The 20,032-nt window shown below is 42.4% G+C and overlaps 1 protein-coding gene across 1 annotated transcript in view; it reads right to left on the bottom strand.

Moving 5' to 3' along the window:
- Positions 1-20,032, bottom strand: part of mertka (c-mer proto-oncogene tyrosine kinase a) — a 39,447-nt gene that overhangs the window by 5,273 nt on the left and 14,142 nt on the right. Inside the window, exons 6-17 of the mRNA XM_042306209.1 lie at positions 18,126-18,212; positions 17,223-17,338; positions 13,278-13,467; positions 12,014-12,159; positions 8,083-8,218; positions 4,007-4,157; positions 1,864-1,952; positions 1,584-1,679; positions 1,230-1,310; positions 834-926; positions 491-609; positions 258-367 (exon numbers count right to left, since the gene is read on the bottom strand). Of these exons, the coding sequence (XP_042162143.1) occupies positions 258-367; positions 491-609; positions 834-926; positions 1,230-1,310; positions 1,584-1,679; positions 1,864-1,952; positions 4,007-4,157; positions 8,083-8,218; positions 12,014-12,159; positions 13,278-13,467; positions 17,223-17,338; positions 18,126-18,212 (1,414 nt within the window). The remainder of the gene's footprint in view (positions 1-257; positions 368-490; positions 610-833; positions 927-1,229; positions 1,311-1,583; positions 1,680-1,863; positions 1,953-4,006; positions 4,158-8,082; positions 8,219-12,013; positions 12,160-13,277; positions 13,468-17,222; positions 17,339-18,125; positions 18,213-20,032) is intronic.

The raw sequence follows: 20,032 nt of genomic DNA, 5'->3' as shown, positions 1-20,032 counted from the left end.
CGCTCAACAGTTTTCCGTGTGTATCAAGAATGATCCACCACCCAAAGGACATCCAGACAACTTGACACAACTGTGGGAGCATTGGAATCAACATGGGCCAGCATCCCTGTGGAATACTTTTGACACCTTGTAGAGTCCATCCCCAACAAATTGAGGATGTTCTGAGGGAAAAAGGGGGTGCAACTCAATATTAGGATGGTGTTCGTAATGTTTCGTACACTCAGTCTGGCTCTGGTTCAGGTGAAATGTAAACCTACATGCAGTTGCGTGCAGCCAAGTCACGGTGGAGGAAGTTCCGCCCACTGAGGTATTCCATCCCCATGGCGATGTCAATCATAAACTTTAGGAGTGTCTGAGTGGGCAGGAACTGAAAGAAAAATAAAGAATAAGAAAGAAACAACATCTTCATCATTACAATGTCATTAACCATATTCAGACAAGACAACACTTTTTTTCAACGTGCTCCTCGGGAAAGCATCAGATAGCTCACCAGTGGACTGTCTCTGAGGCGTGAGCGCAGCAGGAAGCTATGGAGGTCTCCATATCTCATGAAGGGCAGGATCACCATGGGCTTGGGGAAGTGACCAGACCCCGCCTCCAGACAAACACCTAGCAGGAGCAGATCAACGTAATAGCAGGTAAATAACAGTTGTAAAATGATTGTAAAATAAAGTTTTTACTAAGTTTTACAAAATCCTTTAGACATCAACTGTGATCTCTCTTATGTGTATGTATGGCTGGATGGAGTGAGGGAGCATGAACCCATAGTTTCTGCATGATGGGCAGGACTGAGCAGGATGGTCTGTGATAGCAGCAAAGAAGACCTACAGTACCTAGCAGCCTGATGACATTAGGGTGGTCAAAGTCCTTCATGCAGGCAGCCTCATTCAGGAACTCCTCTATCTCCCTCTGGGAGAAGTTATCCACTAGAAAACAAAGAGGAAATTAATACAAATGTCATGTGTTATTTAGCCTGGTCTTAGATCTGTTTGCACTATCTTTCCAACTCCTGTGGTCATTGGCATGCCAAACATGGCATGAACGGTCATACTAGCTGGTTATACAGCACAAACAGATCTGGGAGCAGGCTATGAGGAATTCATCAACCATCTAGGATATTAATCAAAGGGTAAGAAAGAGAAAAAAGCACTCTGAATCTGACCTAAACGAATGGGCATTGTTAGATCAGCCCAATTAAAGAAAACTAACAAGAGGATGAAGAAGCTCACATTTCATGGTCTTCACAGCCACTTTCTCAGATGTTCCGTCCAGTTGTTTCAGATGTCCCTCCACCACAGAGCCAAATTCACCTGGTCAATAAACAATGGGTTGGTAACAGTCAGAAAGGGAACAGTCAGAGGTAACAGTCAGAAATACCTCTAAATGACGAGAAGCAACAAATAAATGACATGTGAAATGTGATTAAGGAACAGCCACAAACAAATTAAATTACCAAAAAATTTAAGAAATGACATTGGGAAAAAATGACATATGACTGAGATAAAGTTGTATTCTACCTACTTTATAACACAAATAGGCCCCTGATTTTGTGTACTAAATAATCAAATGAATGTCATCCTCACCCTCTCCCAGAACCTTCCCGATGGAAAGCAGATTTCTCATAATCATGAAGTCCTGTAGTTTGGCTTGGAGCTCATCACTCACACCCAGGTTACCTACTAAAAAGAGGGCAAGAGGGGAAAATAGAGCTGATATTTTTTATTATTGTGCAAAATCTGTGGATATAGATTTTCTTCTCCGATGTATGTTAATAGGAACATAGAGGATTAAAGTAGAGTAGAGAAAAGTAGAGTAAAGTAGAGCAGAGTACAGTAGATTAGAATATAACTTTTATTCACGTACGTGTAATTTCAATGGCTGATCGGTTGTAGGACTTCTGTGGCCTGTACTGAACGATGGGTTGAAGCTTCTCTCCACTTCCAAACATCTGACTGCAGGGGGCGCCAGAGAGAAACGAAACAAGTTACTTTATACAATGGAACAGAATGAGTCATTCACTGACTAACACTTTAACAAGAGCTTGCCTCAGAATTGTAATCATTTGGTTAAGTAGATTGAGAATTCATCTTGAATCAGGAAGTAAGCTCTATGACCGGATGTTTTCCTGCCTCTGGGTGATGAGAGATGTCTGCCAGTTCTGAGCATTCTTATCTGTATATCCCGAACGGCAACACTGAGTCACCTCTTTAACATAATGAATTCCAGAACAGAGACAGCAGAAGGGAGAGGAGATTGTTGTTTTGGTGATGAGGAGAGGAGGAGCAGAGGAGAGAGTAGCAGAGAGGAGTGGAGAGGGGAGAGGATTAGAGTGGAAAGGATTGTTTTGGTGTTTCTTTCCAACACAGCTAGACTACCTCTGTCTTCAGCAGTAAGACCAGGGATGGTTGTGTTCATTAGGCACCAAACAGAAGAAAATAGACAAACAGGGAGGGACTACCAGGGTTTGTCCAATGAGATAGGCCCATTTTCATTTTCTGTTGAAAAATTAAAATGTGAAAATGTTTTCCATAGTCTGTCCTAACTAACACTGCCCAGATCTCACTGCTGATTGAGTCCAGCTGTTTCAGTCTGTTTACTTCCATTTTGTGCCTAATGAACATGATACAGTCACTACAACCTTGGCAGTCTTGACTCAGGTGCAGTTGTCAGTGATTATGAGGAAACCAGGCTGCTTTATTGACAATGTACTGAGTAACTTTACCCCTTCCTCAACAGGAAATATAACCACTTCCACTGACCAATACACCATTTCCCCTTACCAACTCCAGGGATCAAAATGCTGAGTAACTTTTACATCTGCAGCAACAGACAATAGACATTTCTTACTGGTGAAACTGAGTGAAAACAGAATTCCCTGGCTGGAGATGCACTGTTGAGGCTCTTTAATCTACTAGGAGTGAAAAGGAACAAGTCAAGTACCGGTAAGTTATTTGAGGAAGGAAGACTTGTCACGCCTTGACCTTAGAGAACCTTTTATTTCTCTATTTTGGTTAGGTCATGTCACGTTCTGACGTATTTCCTTTGTTTTGTCGTTATTTAGTATGGTCAGGGCGTGAGTTGGGGTGGGCAGTCTGTTTGTTTTTCTATGATTTTGGGATTTCTATGTTTCGGCCTAGTATGGTTCTCAATCAGAGGCAGGTGTCGTTAGTTGTCTCTGATTGAGAATCATCCCTAGGTAGCCTAGGTTTCACTGTTTGTTTGTGGGTGTTTGTTTCGGTGTGTGCGGTTGTCGCCACAAAGTACTGTTTTGGTTTTCGTTCGTTTCACGTTTATTGTTTTTGTATTCATAGTGTTCAGTTTGTTTCTTAAATAAACAACCATGGACACTTACCACGCATTGGTCCTCCGATCCTTCTCGCTTCTCCTCCTCAGACGAAGAGGAGGAGGAAAACCCTAACGGGTCAGGGTGTGGGTAGTCTAGTTTTTTCTTTTCTATGTTGGCCTGGTATGGTTCCCAATCAGAGGCAGCTGTCTATCATTGTCTCTGATTGGGGATCATATTTAGGCAGCCTTTTCCCACCTGTTTGTGGGATCTTGTTTTTGTATTGTAGCTTTTTTGCACTACAAAGCTGCACGCTCGTTTTGTTACTCTTTATTGTTTTGTTGCTGGTTCACATTAATAAACATGATGAACGCCTTCCACGCTGCACCTTGGTCCAATTCATACAACAACGCTCGTTACAAGACTGCACTTAGCTACACCGTTTCCCCTGACCAACTTAAGAATCTGACCCTGACCAACTTACTATGTGACTTCTAGTACTACAACAATGGACTGCAGCACGGTCGAAGTCGATACACAGGGGTTTAAAGTGATCATGATCAGATCATTAAGGTATTGAGGACACCATTAGGTTAGTGTCAGAAACAAGACAAACCAGATGTTACACAGCATTCTGGGTACTGTAGTACATCAATGTACACCCCTCCTTGTACATCCTGATACAATTAAGACTTTAATATGTGAAGAAGCATGCAAACTTACCCAAAGCGTGTGTCTAGTATCCTGCTTCTCATGCAGATAGCAGCCCAGAGTACTAGCAGCAGGAGACAGAAGCCACATACCACCCCCAGTATGATATACACAGAGTCTGATCCTATGGTGTCTGGACTGGAGGAGGGAGACAGGGGCCAATCTGGAACACAACACGCAATCAATCAATGATTGAATCAATCAAGCAATGAATCAATCAAATCAAACTACGATCGATTGATAGAACAGAACACACAAACATGATAGAAACATGATCAAAGTTTCAACTCAACTGTATGTTGTATTTGTATAGATTTTGCTGTATATGTGTGTGTTCTCAGTTTGTGTGTAATTTTGCAACAAGCAAATTGCCCTTTAACACCACTGCAGATGCATCACTATTCTGCATCTTCCCAATTAAGTAGCCTCATTTTGTTGTATGGCTACTTGAAGAGAACTAGGCAGTGGCATGTATCATGCATGACAAGGGAAGCAAGGCTTCCCCAAAACATTATCAAACAAAAAAACATATACATAATAATTGATCATCTTCCGTCTTAGTTTCATAATTATCCTTCAATTCGGAAGAGGCTGAATGTATCTCACCAGAGAAAGCATCCAAGAGAGCAAAACAGTGCCCCTCTGTCTCTGTATGTGTAGCGTATCTGATACGGTCTGGTCAAAAAGAGTAGGACATTTTTTCCACCTGTAGTATTGAATGCAAGGGAAACCAGCAAGCATTTGGCCTCCCTTGATAAAAAAAGTATAAAATTAGCCAATCAGCGTTGGGCTAAACTGAGTTAGCTAAACTGGGAATGTTCCTGGCGCACCAAAAAAAAGGTGTCAAGGGAAGCCAGTTTGGATTTGGCTTCACACCAATCACATCAACAGAAAAATGTAATTGACAGAAAAACGTGCATTGTTACATCTCATTGTGTCATTGTCCTCTGGTGGCTAGCTAGCTATTTAAAAGTGTCCCTTTCCTAAATAGCCATGGATGGAGATAGGGATTTGGATTTGTGGTTTTACCTAATTCTCATTTGTGGTTTTACCTAATTCTCTGTACTGGCAAGTGATTATAACGGCGATTCTGATCCAACCATATATTGATACATTGTGCCTGAGAGGATGGAAGAGGGGCTGGAAGTTGAGGATGGAAGTGCAACGATGAGAGGATGGAAGTTCAATATGTAGCTAGATGAAGTAGGCTAATGCTAATTAGCTGGCTCATCGTTGCACATGAAAGGAAGTTTGGTTAGTGAGCAAGCATTTTAGCCAGGTAGCCTAGGGCAACAAAAACTAAAAGCATGTACTGTATGACAGAGTCAGAGCGTTTAATCAACATGAAAGAGAGGAGGATGGCATTGGCGTTGTGACAGAAATTTTTATCATGTGAAGAGACAGCCTTGAAAATGTTAATGTGGGGTGAGTCAACATATTTTGTTCAACTTGCACACACACACACACAAACACACACACACACACACTAAGCAGAGGTAATTTGATGTTGAAATGTTGAAGTTGAAATGGTGCTGGAATAGTGGAGGCAGCTCCTGTTTTCTATGTGACTTGTGGTAACTCTCTGTGGTTCTAAATCAATAGTTGTTTAGTGGTCCGAAAATGTTGGAAACATTAACTTGACCATGCTGCAGTTCATGTAACAGTTTGTTACATGCAATATGCTTTGTGGACTTCACCAGACAGAGGTCACTCTCCCTTTTTGTGATGAAACAAAGGTCTAGTTTAATTTATTCTGCGACTGTGTCTTCTTATTGTCTCGGCCTTAGGCCTATATATCACAGTGGCAAGGCATATGAATTAACAGGTTATAGAGCAAACAACGCAATTATCACAACACATAGGTTGTAATATGGCTTTTTATTCTGGATTGGCTTCCCTGGTGATTTTACCAGTGGTGGAAAAAGTACCCAACTGTCATACTTGAGTAAAAGTAAAGATACCTTAAAAGTAAAGTCACCCAGTAAAATTCTACTTGAGAAAAAGTCTAAATGTATTTGGTTTAAAATATACTTAAGTATCAAAAGTAAATGTAATTGCTAAAATGTACTTAAGTATCAAATGTCAAAGTATAAATAATTTTAAATTCCTTAAAATACGCAAATCAGATGCCACCAAATGATTATTTTTTTAATTTACGGGAAGTCAGGGGAACACTCCAACATTCAGACATAATTTAAAAAACAAAGCATGTGTGTTTAGTGAGTCTGCCAGATCAGAGGCAGTAGGGATGACCAGGGATGTTCTGTTTATAATGGCGTGAATTGGACTATTTTCCCATCCTGCTATACATTCAAAATGTAACGAGTACTTTTGGGTGTAAAGGAAAATGTATGGAGGAAAAAGTCCAATATTTTCTTAAGGAATGTAGTGAAGTAAAAGTTGTCAAACATATAAATAGTAAGTAGTACTTTAAAGTATTTCTACACCACTGGATTTGACCCACAAACCCTAGAACTAGGGCCTGTCACTTGCAACCCACCTCTTCCAATCCATTGTGGAAAAGTGTGCATTTAATTCTACTAGATGAAGAGCTGAAATTAATACAACATCCTGGCATTTAAAACATACTCAATTTTCAAAAATGCACAATGTAAAACGATATATTTTTGCATACTGAGACTGCGTCATGCGCGGTTGCGTTGTTTCACGTTATTGGTTAATTTCAGTAACACCATATCTGATTATCAGCTGTTGTGAAAGCCGAAATGAGTATGACATCCGGAAATTTAAAATATACTCGATTTTCTAAATGTCACATACAATAAAACTTTATTTTTATCACATACTTAACCGGCCTACTATTTAGAACACGGTCAGGTTAAATATCTACTTGCGGTTGTTGACATGCTTATGTACTTCAATATGTATAAAGTTGTTAATATTAGGAACTCCTTATGTACATCAATATGTAAAGTGTTAGGATTAGGAACTCCTGATGTAATTCAATATGTAAAGTGTTAGGATTAGGAACTCCTGATGTAATTCAATATGTAAAGTGTTAGGATTAGGAACTCCTGATGTAATTCAATATGTAAAGTGTTAGGATTAGGAGTTCCTGATGTAATTCAATATGTATAAAGTTGTTAATATTAGGAACTCCTTATGTACATCAATATGTAAAGTGTTAGGATTAGGAACTCCTGATGTAATTCAATATGTAAAGTGTTAGGATTAGGAACTCCTGATGTAATTCAATATGTAAAGTGTTGGGATTAGGAACTCCTTATGTACATCAATATGTAAAGTGTTAGGATTAGGAGTTCCTGATGTAATTCAATATGTAAAGTGTTAGGATTAGGAACTCCTGATGTAATTCAATATGTAAAGTGTTAGGATTAGGAACTCCTGATGTAATTCAATATGTAAAAGTGTTAGGATTAGGAACTTCCTGATGTAATTCAATATGTAAAGTGTTAGGATTAGGAGTTCCTGATGTAATTCAATATGTAAAGTGTTAGGATTAGGAACTCCTGATGTAATTCAATATGTAAAGTGTTAGGATTAGGAACTCCTGATGTAATTCAATATGTAAAGTGTTAGGATTAGGAACTCCTGATGTAATTCAATATGTAAAGTGTTAGGATTAGGAGTTCCTGATGTAATTCAATATGTAAAGTGTTAGGATTAGGAACTCCTGATGTAATTCAATATGTAAAGTGTTAGGATTAGGAACTCCTGATGTAATTCAATATGTAAAGTGTTAGGATTAGGAACTCCTGATGTAATTCAATATGTAAAGTGTTAGGATTAGGAGTTCCTGATGTAATTCAATATGTAAAGTGTTAGGATTAGGAACTCCTGATGTAATTCAATATGTAAAGTGTTAGGATTAGGAGTTCCTGATGTAATTCAATATGTAAAGTGTTAGGATTAGGAGTTCCTGATGTAATTCAATATGTAAAGTGTTAGGATTAGGAACTCCTGATGTAATTCAATATGTAAAGTGTTAGGATTAGGAACTCCTGATGTAATTCAATATGTAAAGTGTTAGGATTAGGAGTTCCTGATGTAATTCAATATGTAAAGTGTTAGGATTAGGAACTCCTGATGTAGTGTGGTCTACTCACTGTTCTCTGGTACGAAGATCCCGACCGGTGGACTGAGCATGCCACGCCCAGCCTGAGTACAGGCAGCTACCTGAACACTGTATGTAGTGTTGAACTCCTGTAGGGCCACCGCAGCAGTGTTGGAGGAGCTGCGGATCTGAGGAACACCACAGCATGTTAGAGAGATCATGGTTGTACTCAGCAGTTTACAGTAATAGACACCTATTCAACTGATCAACTCATACCACTAATCAACTCATCATCAAACCTTTGACTAGTGGAATCAGATGTGTAGTGCTAGGGCAAAAACAAAAATGTCTTCCCAGGAATTAAGAAACACTGTTATAACTACAGAGGTAGGATCTTAATTTGAGCCAGTTTGCTACAGCAGGAAAATATGTGCATAAAAATGATCAGCAACAAAAGACTGATCAAATTAAGATCCCACATCTGTCATGTCATGATATATTGCTAGTTTGTTTTTTGCTCTTGAAGCGCTTTGAGATTCTATGAAAATACTATAGAAGTTGAATAAATAATAATAATTATTATTATATGACAGCAAATCATTTACCAATGTAAAACTACAATCTGTGTTCTTACTGAGAATATTTCTAAATGTTTCCCTCCTACTGAACATCACCCAGTAACAGACGGACACCTGGGGAAATTGTCTGCCATACATACTATAGGCAATTTTTTGGATTATAGTGTTTGTAGTGGTCCCTTGAAGTTAATGATTATCTGTGTGAAGTCAAAGTCAGTGTTAGATATGCGGCAAATTCTTATTAACAGCCAGGGAATGATGTTAACCAAACACTATGTAACATTATGTCACGGATCTCTCCGGAACTTTCATCATGCACACCCTGTCCCCTATTCCCACTGATTAGTATTTGTATATATGTGCCCTTTGGTTTCCATTGGGGGGTTGATTATTGTTACAATGTCTGTTGGTGTGTGTGAGTACCCGTGCTGTGTGTTTTGGGCTTTCGTGCCCTTGTGGATTGTGCAGATGATTACGGGTCTTGTCCTGTGTGTTAATCATTGTGCGCATGTGTTATTTATTTGAGGTACTCCTCGCTCTTTTGTTTGGGTTTCAATCCTGTGTTTTTGTTACGTGTTTGTTTGGTCTTCGTCCATGTGCCTTAACACGGCACATGGACGGCTTAATAAAAAAACCTATTATGCATTCCTGCGTCTGTTCTCCAGATCCTTCATGCCAACGTGAAATATATTTGTACTTGTAACACACATTTTTTTTGTGTCAAGTCATTGTAGAGCCATTTTGGATGTTTCTAGCTCTGCTAACATTGGGAAGCTGAGAACATTGTTTCACAGCGCTCTAAAAAAGGGGAAGAAAACCAGACATTCTTGACAAGCTGGCTGGTATGTGGACTTGGGTTTAGTTCCAAATCGCAACCTATTCGTATTCCCTATGTAGTGCACTTCTTTTGACCAGGACCCATAGAGTAGAGCACTTAATAGGCCATATGTTGCCATTTGGGGCTCAGACATGATCAGCATGGTGTTTACAGAGAGCTGAGAGGGGGATTGTTGGGGAACATGTGACAGTGGATAAAGCCCTTGGTTGCACAATACCACCGCATGGCAACATCTGGGGTTCCTCTCTCACTAGTTAACATGCTGACAGTGAGACTGGAAGCCTGGAAAAACATGGAAGTCACACAGACACATGGTGTACTATCTCTCTATGACAACATTTCACACCGGAACTTTTATTTTGGAAACTAAAACTGAACTAGCTAACATGCTGACTGTGTGACTGGTCTGCTGGCTAAAGGCATAGAAAACACACACGCAGAAACATGTTGTACTATATCACTGACCAAAAACATCTATTATATGTCTAAAAATAGCAATTATACTGTAGCTTGGTGATAGAATAGAGTAGTGTAGAGCAGAGCAGGGTAGAGTAGAGTGTAGAGTAGGGTGCAGAGCAGGGTTGAGTAGGGTGCAGAGCAGGGTTGAGTAGGGTGTAGAGTAGGGTGTAGAGCAGAGCAGGGTAGAGTAGGGTGTAGAGTAGAGAGCAGGGTAGAGTAGGGTGTAGAGTAGGGGGTAGAGCAGAGCAGGATAGACTAGGGTGTAGAGTAGGGTGTAGAGCAGAGCAGGGTAGAGTATGTTGCAGAGCAGGGTTGAGTAGGGGGTAGAGTAGGGTGTAGAGCAGAGCAGAGCAGAGCAGGGTAGAGCAGAGCAGGGTAGAGTAGGGGGTATAGGAGGGGGTAGAGTAGAGCAGGGTAGAGTAGGGGGTAGAGCAGAGCAGGGTACAGTTGAGTAGAATAGAGCAGAGTAAAGTATAGTAGGGAAGAGTAGCATAGAGTAGAGTAGGGTTGAGTAGAGTAGAATATAGTACTGTAGAGTACAATCTTAGAAAAAAAGGTGAAATCTAGAACCTAAAAGGGTTCTTTGGCTGTCCCCATAGGAGAACCCTTTTTGGTTCCAGGTAGAACCCTTTTGAGTTCCACGTAGAAACTGTTCCACAGAGAGTTCTAAAAGGAACCCAAAAGAGTTGTACCTGGAACCGAAAATGGTTTTCCTATGGGGACAGCTGAATAACCTTTTTTTTCTAAGAGTGTAGAGTTGAGTAGAGTAGGCTTGAGTAAAGCAGGGTTGAATAGAGTAGAAAAGTAGAATAAGTTAGGTGTCTGTGTAAGGTGTTTCTGTGAATCACTCTCTTGAACAACACAGCTGTTTGGCTGGTGAAACAGCTGAACAGCTGAGGATACAGGAGTTGGGTCTCACACACACACACACACACACTTTCCGTCACTGATATGTGAGTGTTGTTTCTGACCAAGCCTTTGTGTGATGACGTCATGCGGACAGCTTTTGACTGGACAGGACCCACATGGCTTATTATACATATCCATTCATTCACTGATGTCGTTACAAAGCCTTTGTACGTGGTGATGTCATCATTTGACTGGACAGGGCATATGGTTATTACACATGTATATCTTTGTTTGAGTCCCTATGTAGTGGGACACAAATAGAGCAGTCTTTCCTAAGCTTTGATGATTTGAATCAGCTGTGTAGTGTTTGGGAAAAAACCTAAAGGTGCACCCCTTGATGTCTCCAGGACTGAGTTGGGGGATCAGAGAACAGGGTGCCATTTGGGACACAGTCCCTCTCTATCTAAGGTATTCATTTTCCGTTCACTCCACCAACCAATGACTCAGACAGGGACACAATACTCAGACGGGGAAACACTATTCCAGTAAACCACGACACAACCAGAAAGTGACAGGAAACCTGCTATTGTATTAGAGAGACCTGGGAAGTGTCCTAAATGGTACCCTATTCCCTACACAGTGAACTACAGATCTAGGACCAGGATAATAACTTTCAGCATTCCCTAAAAATGACAACTCCTGCATTGCTACACACAGGAGAGGTTTCTGTTGACTCAACAGTAGAGTGAAACACTTTAGTTCAGGACAGAGAATAGAGAAGTTGACCGTCTGTTGGGTAGAAAGGAATGACGTCAGAAGGACCAACAATCCCCCACCTCATACAATGCATGCACGCGCTCACACACACACAAACAAGCGCTCACACACACACAAACAAACACACACACTCACACACACTCCACCTTATGAACAAACTGACTATAAAATCATATGACCATCTCACTTCTTGAATCCTGGTACCGAAATCACAGTATGAAACTGACATTGTTAATATTGAAAGTGCAACAACACCTTTTACAGTAGGCCATCTCAAGTTTCTGCTGTTCTAGATCTCACAGAGGCATGGATTAATCAATAGAATAGAATACTTTTTGAGACCCATGGGGAGACCCACTGCCTCTTTCAGTGATTGAGAGAGGCAATGAGCGCCATAGAAATAGAATGGAAACGTCCATTCTAACAATCATATTTCTAGGGTGATAGCATCAATGTCTTCCAGGTTCCAAGAGGAGACTCACCTTGTTGACCCGAGTCCCATACGTGACGATGACATCATAACCCGTGAGGATTCCGTTGACCCTGTCCTGGGGCGGGTCCTTCCATCGGATCACCAGCAGTGACTCGTTTAGCATAACAGTCACGTTACGGGGGTAGACTGACGGTACTGGAGTAACAAAGGGAAGGAAAAGAGAGGGTCACACACTCAAATATGATCTTCAATCTTGGAATCTGTGATAATACTCAAATAGAGCTCACATACAACAGAATACTTTTGCAAACATTGGCACATTCGCATTGATAAGAACTGAAATGTTGATTCATGTGCACGGTCCTTCACGGTTACATCAACATTTTTATATAGGAGCTAATGAAACAAATAATAAATCATTTTCAATATGTCTAGTCGTCAAAGAAAATGACTGAGATGAGGCCACATTCGGGCCAACCACTTCTGATGTTTCCTACGGCATGGAAAGATTTCTGTCAGATCTGCAGGCTAAAATATCCCCAACAGCGGCTTGAGTTTAGAGAGGAAGTCGGAAGCAGCCCCACCCGTACGCTATGAACTGCATGCTTTCTCCATGAGACCACTCCTGCTTTTGCTTCCTATGTGGCCTCTCAGGAAGATATGCAAAGATATTATCAGACATATTCTGGATGAGATGCACATTTCACTAGGGAACCCCCTGTCATGCAAAATATAATATGTACTGTACTTCTAACGATTTCTGATCAATGAAATTAAACTGATTTCTGAATACCTGATGGGATGAGGGGGCAAGAAAACTAGCCCGGATCCAAACTGAATGGCTCTCTTTCGTGAAGTGAAACAACTGTGAAATGTAACAATTCAATTTGGATCCCCCCAGGATACAATTACACAACACACAGCCATGCATCTTATACAGAGGCAGGACCTAACACAGGATCTACAGAATTCAATACAGGCAAGTGCGTATGATGTATGCAGTCTTAAGAAGGCAAGGACCTGGACAGGCTGCTCCTGCGATCTATGCATTCTCTATGCATGAAAACACGACCGAAATCTCCAAACTGACCCATGGCCTGGCTGCAGTATAGCGGATCATGATGTGGTTGAAACATTGTCACCAATAATTCACATGGGAGCGTAGACTCCAGTGTACAGAGTCTATTTTCACCTTGTATTGAAAATGTATTATGTCCAGCACCTTTTCAAAGACAATGGGTCTGTGTCCTAAATGGCACCCTATTCCCTACATTGTGTACTACTTTTTACCCGGGCCCATAGATCTTACCCACCTCCTTCTGTAGTGTTGCTCTGGACCCAGGTACTGACTGGTGAATGGCCAAGCTCATTGCTACAGGAGACGCTCATGTTGTACCAGGTCATGGCCTGTAACCCCGGGACATCACTCTGGAACGGAGGAGCTGTAGTGTTGATTATCCTAGCCAGCCTGACCTCTCCTCTCCTTCGGCTCACCTCTTTCACCTTGAAGAGAGCACAGGGAAAAATATAGGTTAGAAAAATATATAGCCTACTGTAGACAGACATTTAGGACATCATTTTCTAATAAAAAGATACATTTGTGCAAAAATATCAGTGGTTTAGGAACCACACTGCTGACGTCAAAGTGAGGGGCATTGTACCAAACAAGCCATCAGCGAGTATCAAAGCCAATTAATATTTCCGAAACGGTGCTTTACCCACGTGTTCAGGCTCTGGCCCAACCCATCGGTTTCTGGAACCAATCAAAAAGCTTTGAATGTGTTCGCATTCTAGAAGTCATCAGGTAGGAGATCAAATCCAGACTTATAGTGGAGAAGAAATGTTAGAGCTTTTTTCCATCTTCGTAACATTGCAAAAATCTGAAACTTTCTGTACAAAAATGATGCAGAAAAGGTAATCCATTTCTTTGTCACTTCTAGATTAGACTACTGCAAAGCTCTACTTTACAGCTACTCGGATAAAGCACTAAATAGACGTCAGTTAGTGCCAAATACGGCTGCTAGAATCCTGACTAGAACCAAAACATTTGATCATATTACTCCAGTGCTAGCCTCTCTACACTGGCTTCCTGTTAAGGCTAGGGCTGATGTTTTGATTTGACTGCTAAACTACAAAGCATTACATGGGCTTGCTCCTACCTATCTCTCTGATTTGGTCCTGCCGTACATACCTACACATACGCTACGGACACAAGACGCAGGCCTCCTTATTGTCCCTTGAATTTCTAAGCAAACAGCTGGAGGCAGGGCTTTCTCCTATAGAGCTCCATTTTTATGGAATGGTCTGCCTATCCATGTGAGAGACGCAGACTCGGTCTCAACCTTTAAGTCTTTATTGAAGACTCATCTCTTCAGTATGTCCTATGATTGAGTGTAGTCTGGCCCAGGAGTGTGAAGGTGAACGGAAAGGCACTGGAGCAATGAACCACCCTTGCTGTCTCTGCCTGGCCGGTTCCCCTCTCTCCACCGGGATTCTCTGCCTCTAACCCTATTACAGGGGCTGAGTCCCTGGCTTACTGGTGCTCTTCCATCCCATCCCTAGGAGGGGTGCATCACTTGAGTGGGTTGATTAACTGACGTGACATAGGGGTGATCTTCGTGGGCTATACTCAGCCTTGTCTCAGGATGGTAAGTTGGTGGTTGAATATATCCCTCTAGTGGTGTGGGGGCTGTGCTTTGGAAAACTGGGTGTGGTTATATCCTGCCTGTTTGTGGCCCTGTCCGACGATACCCCTGGACAGGGCCACAATGTCTCCCGACCCCTCCTGTCTCAGCTTCCAGTATTTATGCTGCAAAGGTTTACAGTGCCTTGCGAAAGTATTCGGCCCCCTTGAACTTTGCGACCTTTTGGCACATTTCAGGCTTCAAACATAAAGATATAAAACTGTATTTTTTTGTGAAGATTCAACAACAAGTGGGACACAATCATGAAGTGGAACGACATTTATTGGATATTTCAAACTTTTTTAACAAATCAAAAACTGAAAAATTGGGCAAGCAAAATTATTCAGCCCCTTTACTTTCAGTGCAGCAAACTCTCTCCAGAAGTTCAGTGAGGATCTCTGAATGATCCAATGTTGACCTAAATGACTAATGATGATAAATACAATCCACCTGTGTGTAATCAAGTCTCCGTATAAATGCACCTGCACTGTGATAGTCTCAGAGGTCCGTTAAAAGCACAGAGAGCATCATGAAGAACAAGGAACACACCAGGCAGGTCCGAGATACTGTTGTGAAGAAGTTTAAAGCCGGATTTGGATACAAAAAGATTTCCCAAGCTTTAAACATCCCAAGGAGCACTGTTCAAGCGATAATATTGAAATGGAAGGAGTATCAGACCACTGCAAATCTACCAAGACCTGGCCGTCCCTCTAAACTTTCAGCTCATACAAGGAGAAGACTGATCAGAGATGCAGCCAAGAGGCCCATGATCACTCTGGATGAACTGCAGAGATCTACAGCTGAGGTGGGAGACTCTGTCCATAGGACAACAATCAGTCGTATATTGCACAAATCTGGCCTTTATGGAAGAGTGGCAAGAAGAAAGCCATTTCTTAAAGATATCCATAAAAAGTGTTGTTTAAAGTTTGCCACAAGCCACCTGGGAGACACACCAAACATGTGGAAGAAGGTGCTCTGGTCAGATGAAACCAAAATTGAACTTTTTGGCAACAATGCAAAACGTTATGTTTGGCGTAAAAGCAACACAGCTCATCACCCTGAACACATCATCCCCACTGTCAAACATGGTGGTGGCAGCATCATGGTTTGGGCCTGCTTTTCTTCAGCAGGGACTGGGAAGATGGTTAAAATTGATGGGAAGATGGATGGAGCCAAATACAGGACCATTCTGGAAGAAAACCTGATGGAGTCTGCAAAAGACCTGAGACTGGGATGGAGATTTGTCTTCCAACAAGACAATGATCCAAAACATAAAGCAAAATCTACAATGGAATGGTTCAAAAATAAACATATCCAGGTGTTAGAATGGCCAAGTCAAAGTCCAGACCTGAATCCAATCGAGAATCTGTGGAAAGAACTGAAAACTGCTGTTCACAAATGCTCTCCATCCAACCTCACTGAGCTCGAGCTGTTTTGCAAGGAGGAATGGGAAAAAAATTCAGTCTCTCGATGTGCAAAACTGATAGAGACATACCCCAAGCGACTTACAGCTGTAATCGCAGCAAAAGGTTGCGCTACAAAGTATTAACTTAAGGGGGCTGAATAATTTTGCACGCCCAATTTTTCAGTTTTTGATTTGTTAAAAAAGTTTGAAATATCCAATAAATGTCGTTCCACTTCATGATTGTGTCCCACTTGTTGTTGAATATTCACAAAAAAATACAGTTTTATATCTTTATGTTTGAAGCCTGAAATGTGGCAAAAGGTCGCAAAGTTCAAGGGGGCCGAATACTTTCGCAAGGCACTGTATGTGTCTTGGGGCTAGAGTCAGTCTGTTATATCTGGAGTATTTCTCCTGTCTTATCTGGTGAATGTAAGTATGCTCCCTCTAATTCTCTCTCTCTCCCTCTACCTCCCCTCCTGGCCCTGGGAGCATGCCTCAGGACTACCTGGCCTGATGACTCCTTGCTATCCCCAGTCCACCTGGTCGTGCTGCTTCTCCAGTTTCAACTGTTCTGCCTGCGGCTATGGAACCCTGACCTGTTCACCAGACATGCTACCTTGTCCCGGACCTGCTGTTTTCAACTCTCTCTCTCTCTACTGCACCTGCTGTCTCTAACTCTGAATGCTCGGCTATGAAAAGCCAACTGACATTTACTCCTGAGGTGCTAAGCTGTTGCACCCTCTACAACCACTGTGATTATTATAATTATTTGACCCGGTTGGTCATCTATGAACGTTTGAACATCTTGGCCATGTTCTGTTATAATCTCCACCCGGCACAGCCAGAAGAGGACTGGCCACCCCTCAGAGCCTGGTTCCTCTCTAGGTTTCTTCCTAGGTTCCTGCCTTTCTAGGGAGTTTTTCCGAGCCACCATGCTTCTACATCTGCATTGCTTGTTGTTTGGGGTTTTAGGCTGGGTTTCTATATAGCACTTTGTGACATCAGCTGATGTAAAAAGGGCTTTAATTAATACATTTGATTGATTGATCGATTGATTGATGGTTAGAGGGCGTGGCGTTTGGCCGGAGCGATGTGGAAGGGTAGCAAGGCTAGTCTCTCTGTGTCATCATACACCATCTAGTAGGCAGAGAGTGTGGAGCTTTGCTTACCCTGATCTGGCAAGTAGTGAGTGGGGAGAATCCATCGTGTCCAGGGGTCCATCTCAGAACTAGTTTGTTAGATTCACGTTGTATCACTGTGACCTCAGAGACAGGAGCTGGAAGCACTGCAAACATACCAAACACAATCCATCATCACGAGAGAAGGGGAATAAAATCCACATAATCCCCATACAGTAATAAATACAGCCAAAACAGCAATCCATAAATTAACAAATAAAACCGAAAAACACCAGAGCAGCGACCTAACACCGTGGCTGACTCACCAAGAAGCACCGTGGCTGCCTCACCAAGAAGCACCGTGGCTGCCTCACCAAGAAGCACCGTGGCTGCCTCACCAAGAAGCACCGTGGCTGCCTCACCAAGAAGCACCTGTGGCTGCCTTACCAAGAAGCACCGTGGCTGCCTCACCAAGAAGCACCGTGGCTGCCTCACCAAGAAGCACCGTGGCTGCCTCACCAAGAAGCACCGTGGCTGCTTTACCAAGAAGCACCGTGGCTGCCTTACCAAGAAGCACCGTGGCTGCCTTACCAAGAAGCACCGTGGCTGCCTTAAGAAGCACCGTGGCTGCCTTACCAAGAAGCACCGTGGCTGCCTCACCAAGAAGCACCGTGGCTGCCTCACCAAGAAGCACCGTGGCTGCCTCACCAAGAAGCACCGTGGCTGCCTTACCAAGAAGCACCGTGGCTGCCTCACCAAGAAGCACCGTGGCTGCCTTACTGGGCACCACACACTGAGATTTAGGGTACTATTACTGCTCAGACAGCCTGAATGTGCACTCAAAAAGATCAAAGCCCATTTTCACAAAGTGCTAATCTAGGATGATCTCCCCTGTCCATGTTATCTTATTCAAACAGTTCAAAGTGTGGGAGGAGACTTTGGAGTCCACATTACCTTTAATGTTGACGTTAGCTTCCCTAGAAGTAGTGACACCTTTCTGGTTGTGGGCCTCACAGCTGAACTGGGTGTACTTGTCCACACCTACAGACAAAAACATAACACAGCAGAACATGTTAACTGAATTGTACAGAAGGACAAGGTAATGGAACACGTTTTATAATGATAACGCTTCCAGTGTAAAGTTTAACTTTGTGTATAACCAAATAAAAGTATGGTGGAGTAGTTTCAGTTCAACTTTGTGAACTCAACCGATGAAATATTTCAATTTAAACTTTTACAAACAATATACTGTATTTATCATGGGCATACAGTACAGTAACTACTGAAATGCAATAGAAAGTAAGTCAAGGTCTTGATAACGTTCATGCCTCTACCAACTACCACACAAACAGAAACCAACTGTCATATTGTGTCAGCCGCAAAATGAACATGTCAAACAATGTGATACAAGCCAACTAAAGCCACTTTTTAATTTCATTCCCTTCCTGTTACCGCCTGAAAGTGAATGTTACTAATAATAGTTTACCATTAGCAGAATACAGGACTACATGTGCTGTAGTGGGTAAAGTGTTAGACCATGAAAACGATTGATGAGAGCTGTGTCAGCTTGACAGGGGGAAGAGCTTTAGTCCTGAGTAGGCCTAAAGAGAATTATTGACGTGAGTGGTTTGAGTGGTTTGTTGTGAGCGTGAGATTAAACGCTGTAAACCACAGTCATCCTTGAATCATCCTTGAATCATCCTTGACAAAACATAGGCCTAGTGTTAGGTTAGATAATGGCAGTACCTCAACAATAAACTAAACTTTTGAGTCTTTCCACTTTGCAACCGCTTCTGATCTACTAAAGTCCCGACTGGACCAATGGCGTCTCTCTCAATGCCTGGGTTCTTTCTCCTGGCTACCACCACACAGGAGCAGTGTTTAAACCCTGCATCTGTCCAGCGTAGGCCTGCTCCAAATAATGTCCCTTTTGTGCTGTTGTTTTTTTCCACACTGTCCAGTGTTTCATGCTTGGAAACCTTTTCCATAACAATGCACTGCTTGCTCTGCATCCAAGCTCAGAAACCATTCCACAATTCACTGCTTGCTCGGCCTCCAAGCTCAGAAACCATTCCACAATTCACTGCCTGCTCGGCCTCCAAGCTCAGAAACCATTCCACAATTCACTGCTTGCTCTGCCTCCAAGCTCAGAAACCATTCCACAATTCACTGCCTGCTCTGCCTCCAAGCTCAGAAACCATTCCACAATTCACTGCCTGCTCTGCCTCCAAGCTCAGAAACCATTCCACAATTCACTGCCTGCTCTGCCTCCAAGCTCAGAAACCATTCCACAATTCACTGCCTGCTCTGCCTCCAAGCTCAGAAACCATTCCACAATTCACTGCCTGCTCTGCCTCCAAGCTCAGAAACCATTCCACAATGCACTGCCTGCTCTGCCTCCAAGCTCAGAAACCATTCCACAATGCACTGCTTGCTCTGCCTCCAAGCTCAGAAACCATTCCACAATGCACTGCCTGCTCTGCCTCCAAGCTCAGAAACCATTCCACAATTCACTGCTTGCTCTGCCTCCAAGCTCAGAAACCATTCCACAATGCACTGCCTGCTCTGCCTCCAAGCTCAGAAACCATTCCACAATTCACTGCTTGCTCTGCCTCCAAGCTCAGAAACCATTCCACAATTCACTGCTTGCTCTGCCTCCAAGCTCAGAAACCATTCCACAATGCACTGCCTGCTCTGCCTCCACGCTCAGAAACCATTCCACAATGCACTGCCTGCTCTGCCTCCAAGCTCAGAAACCATTCCACAATGCACTGCCTGCTCTGCCTCCAAGCTCAGAAACCATTCCACAATGCACTGCCTGCTCTGCCTCCAAGCTCAGAAACCATTCCACAATTCACTGC

The sequence above is a fragment of the Oncorhynchus tshawytscha genome, linkage group LG25, assembly GCF_018296145.1.
Source record: "Oncorhynchus tshawytscha isolate Ot180627B linkage group LG25, Otsh_v2.0, whole genome shotgun sequence".
Taxonomy (NCBI): domain Eukaryota; kingdom Metazoa; phylum Chordata; class Actinopteri; order Salmoniformes; family Salmonidae; genus Oncorhynchus; species Oncorhynchus tshawytscha.
Note: the sequence above shows the minus strand (reverse complement) of the source record. Positions and strands in the feature narration are given on the sequence as shown.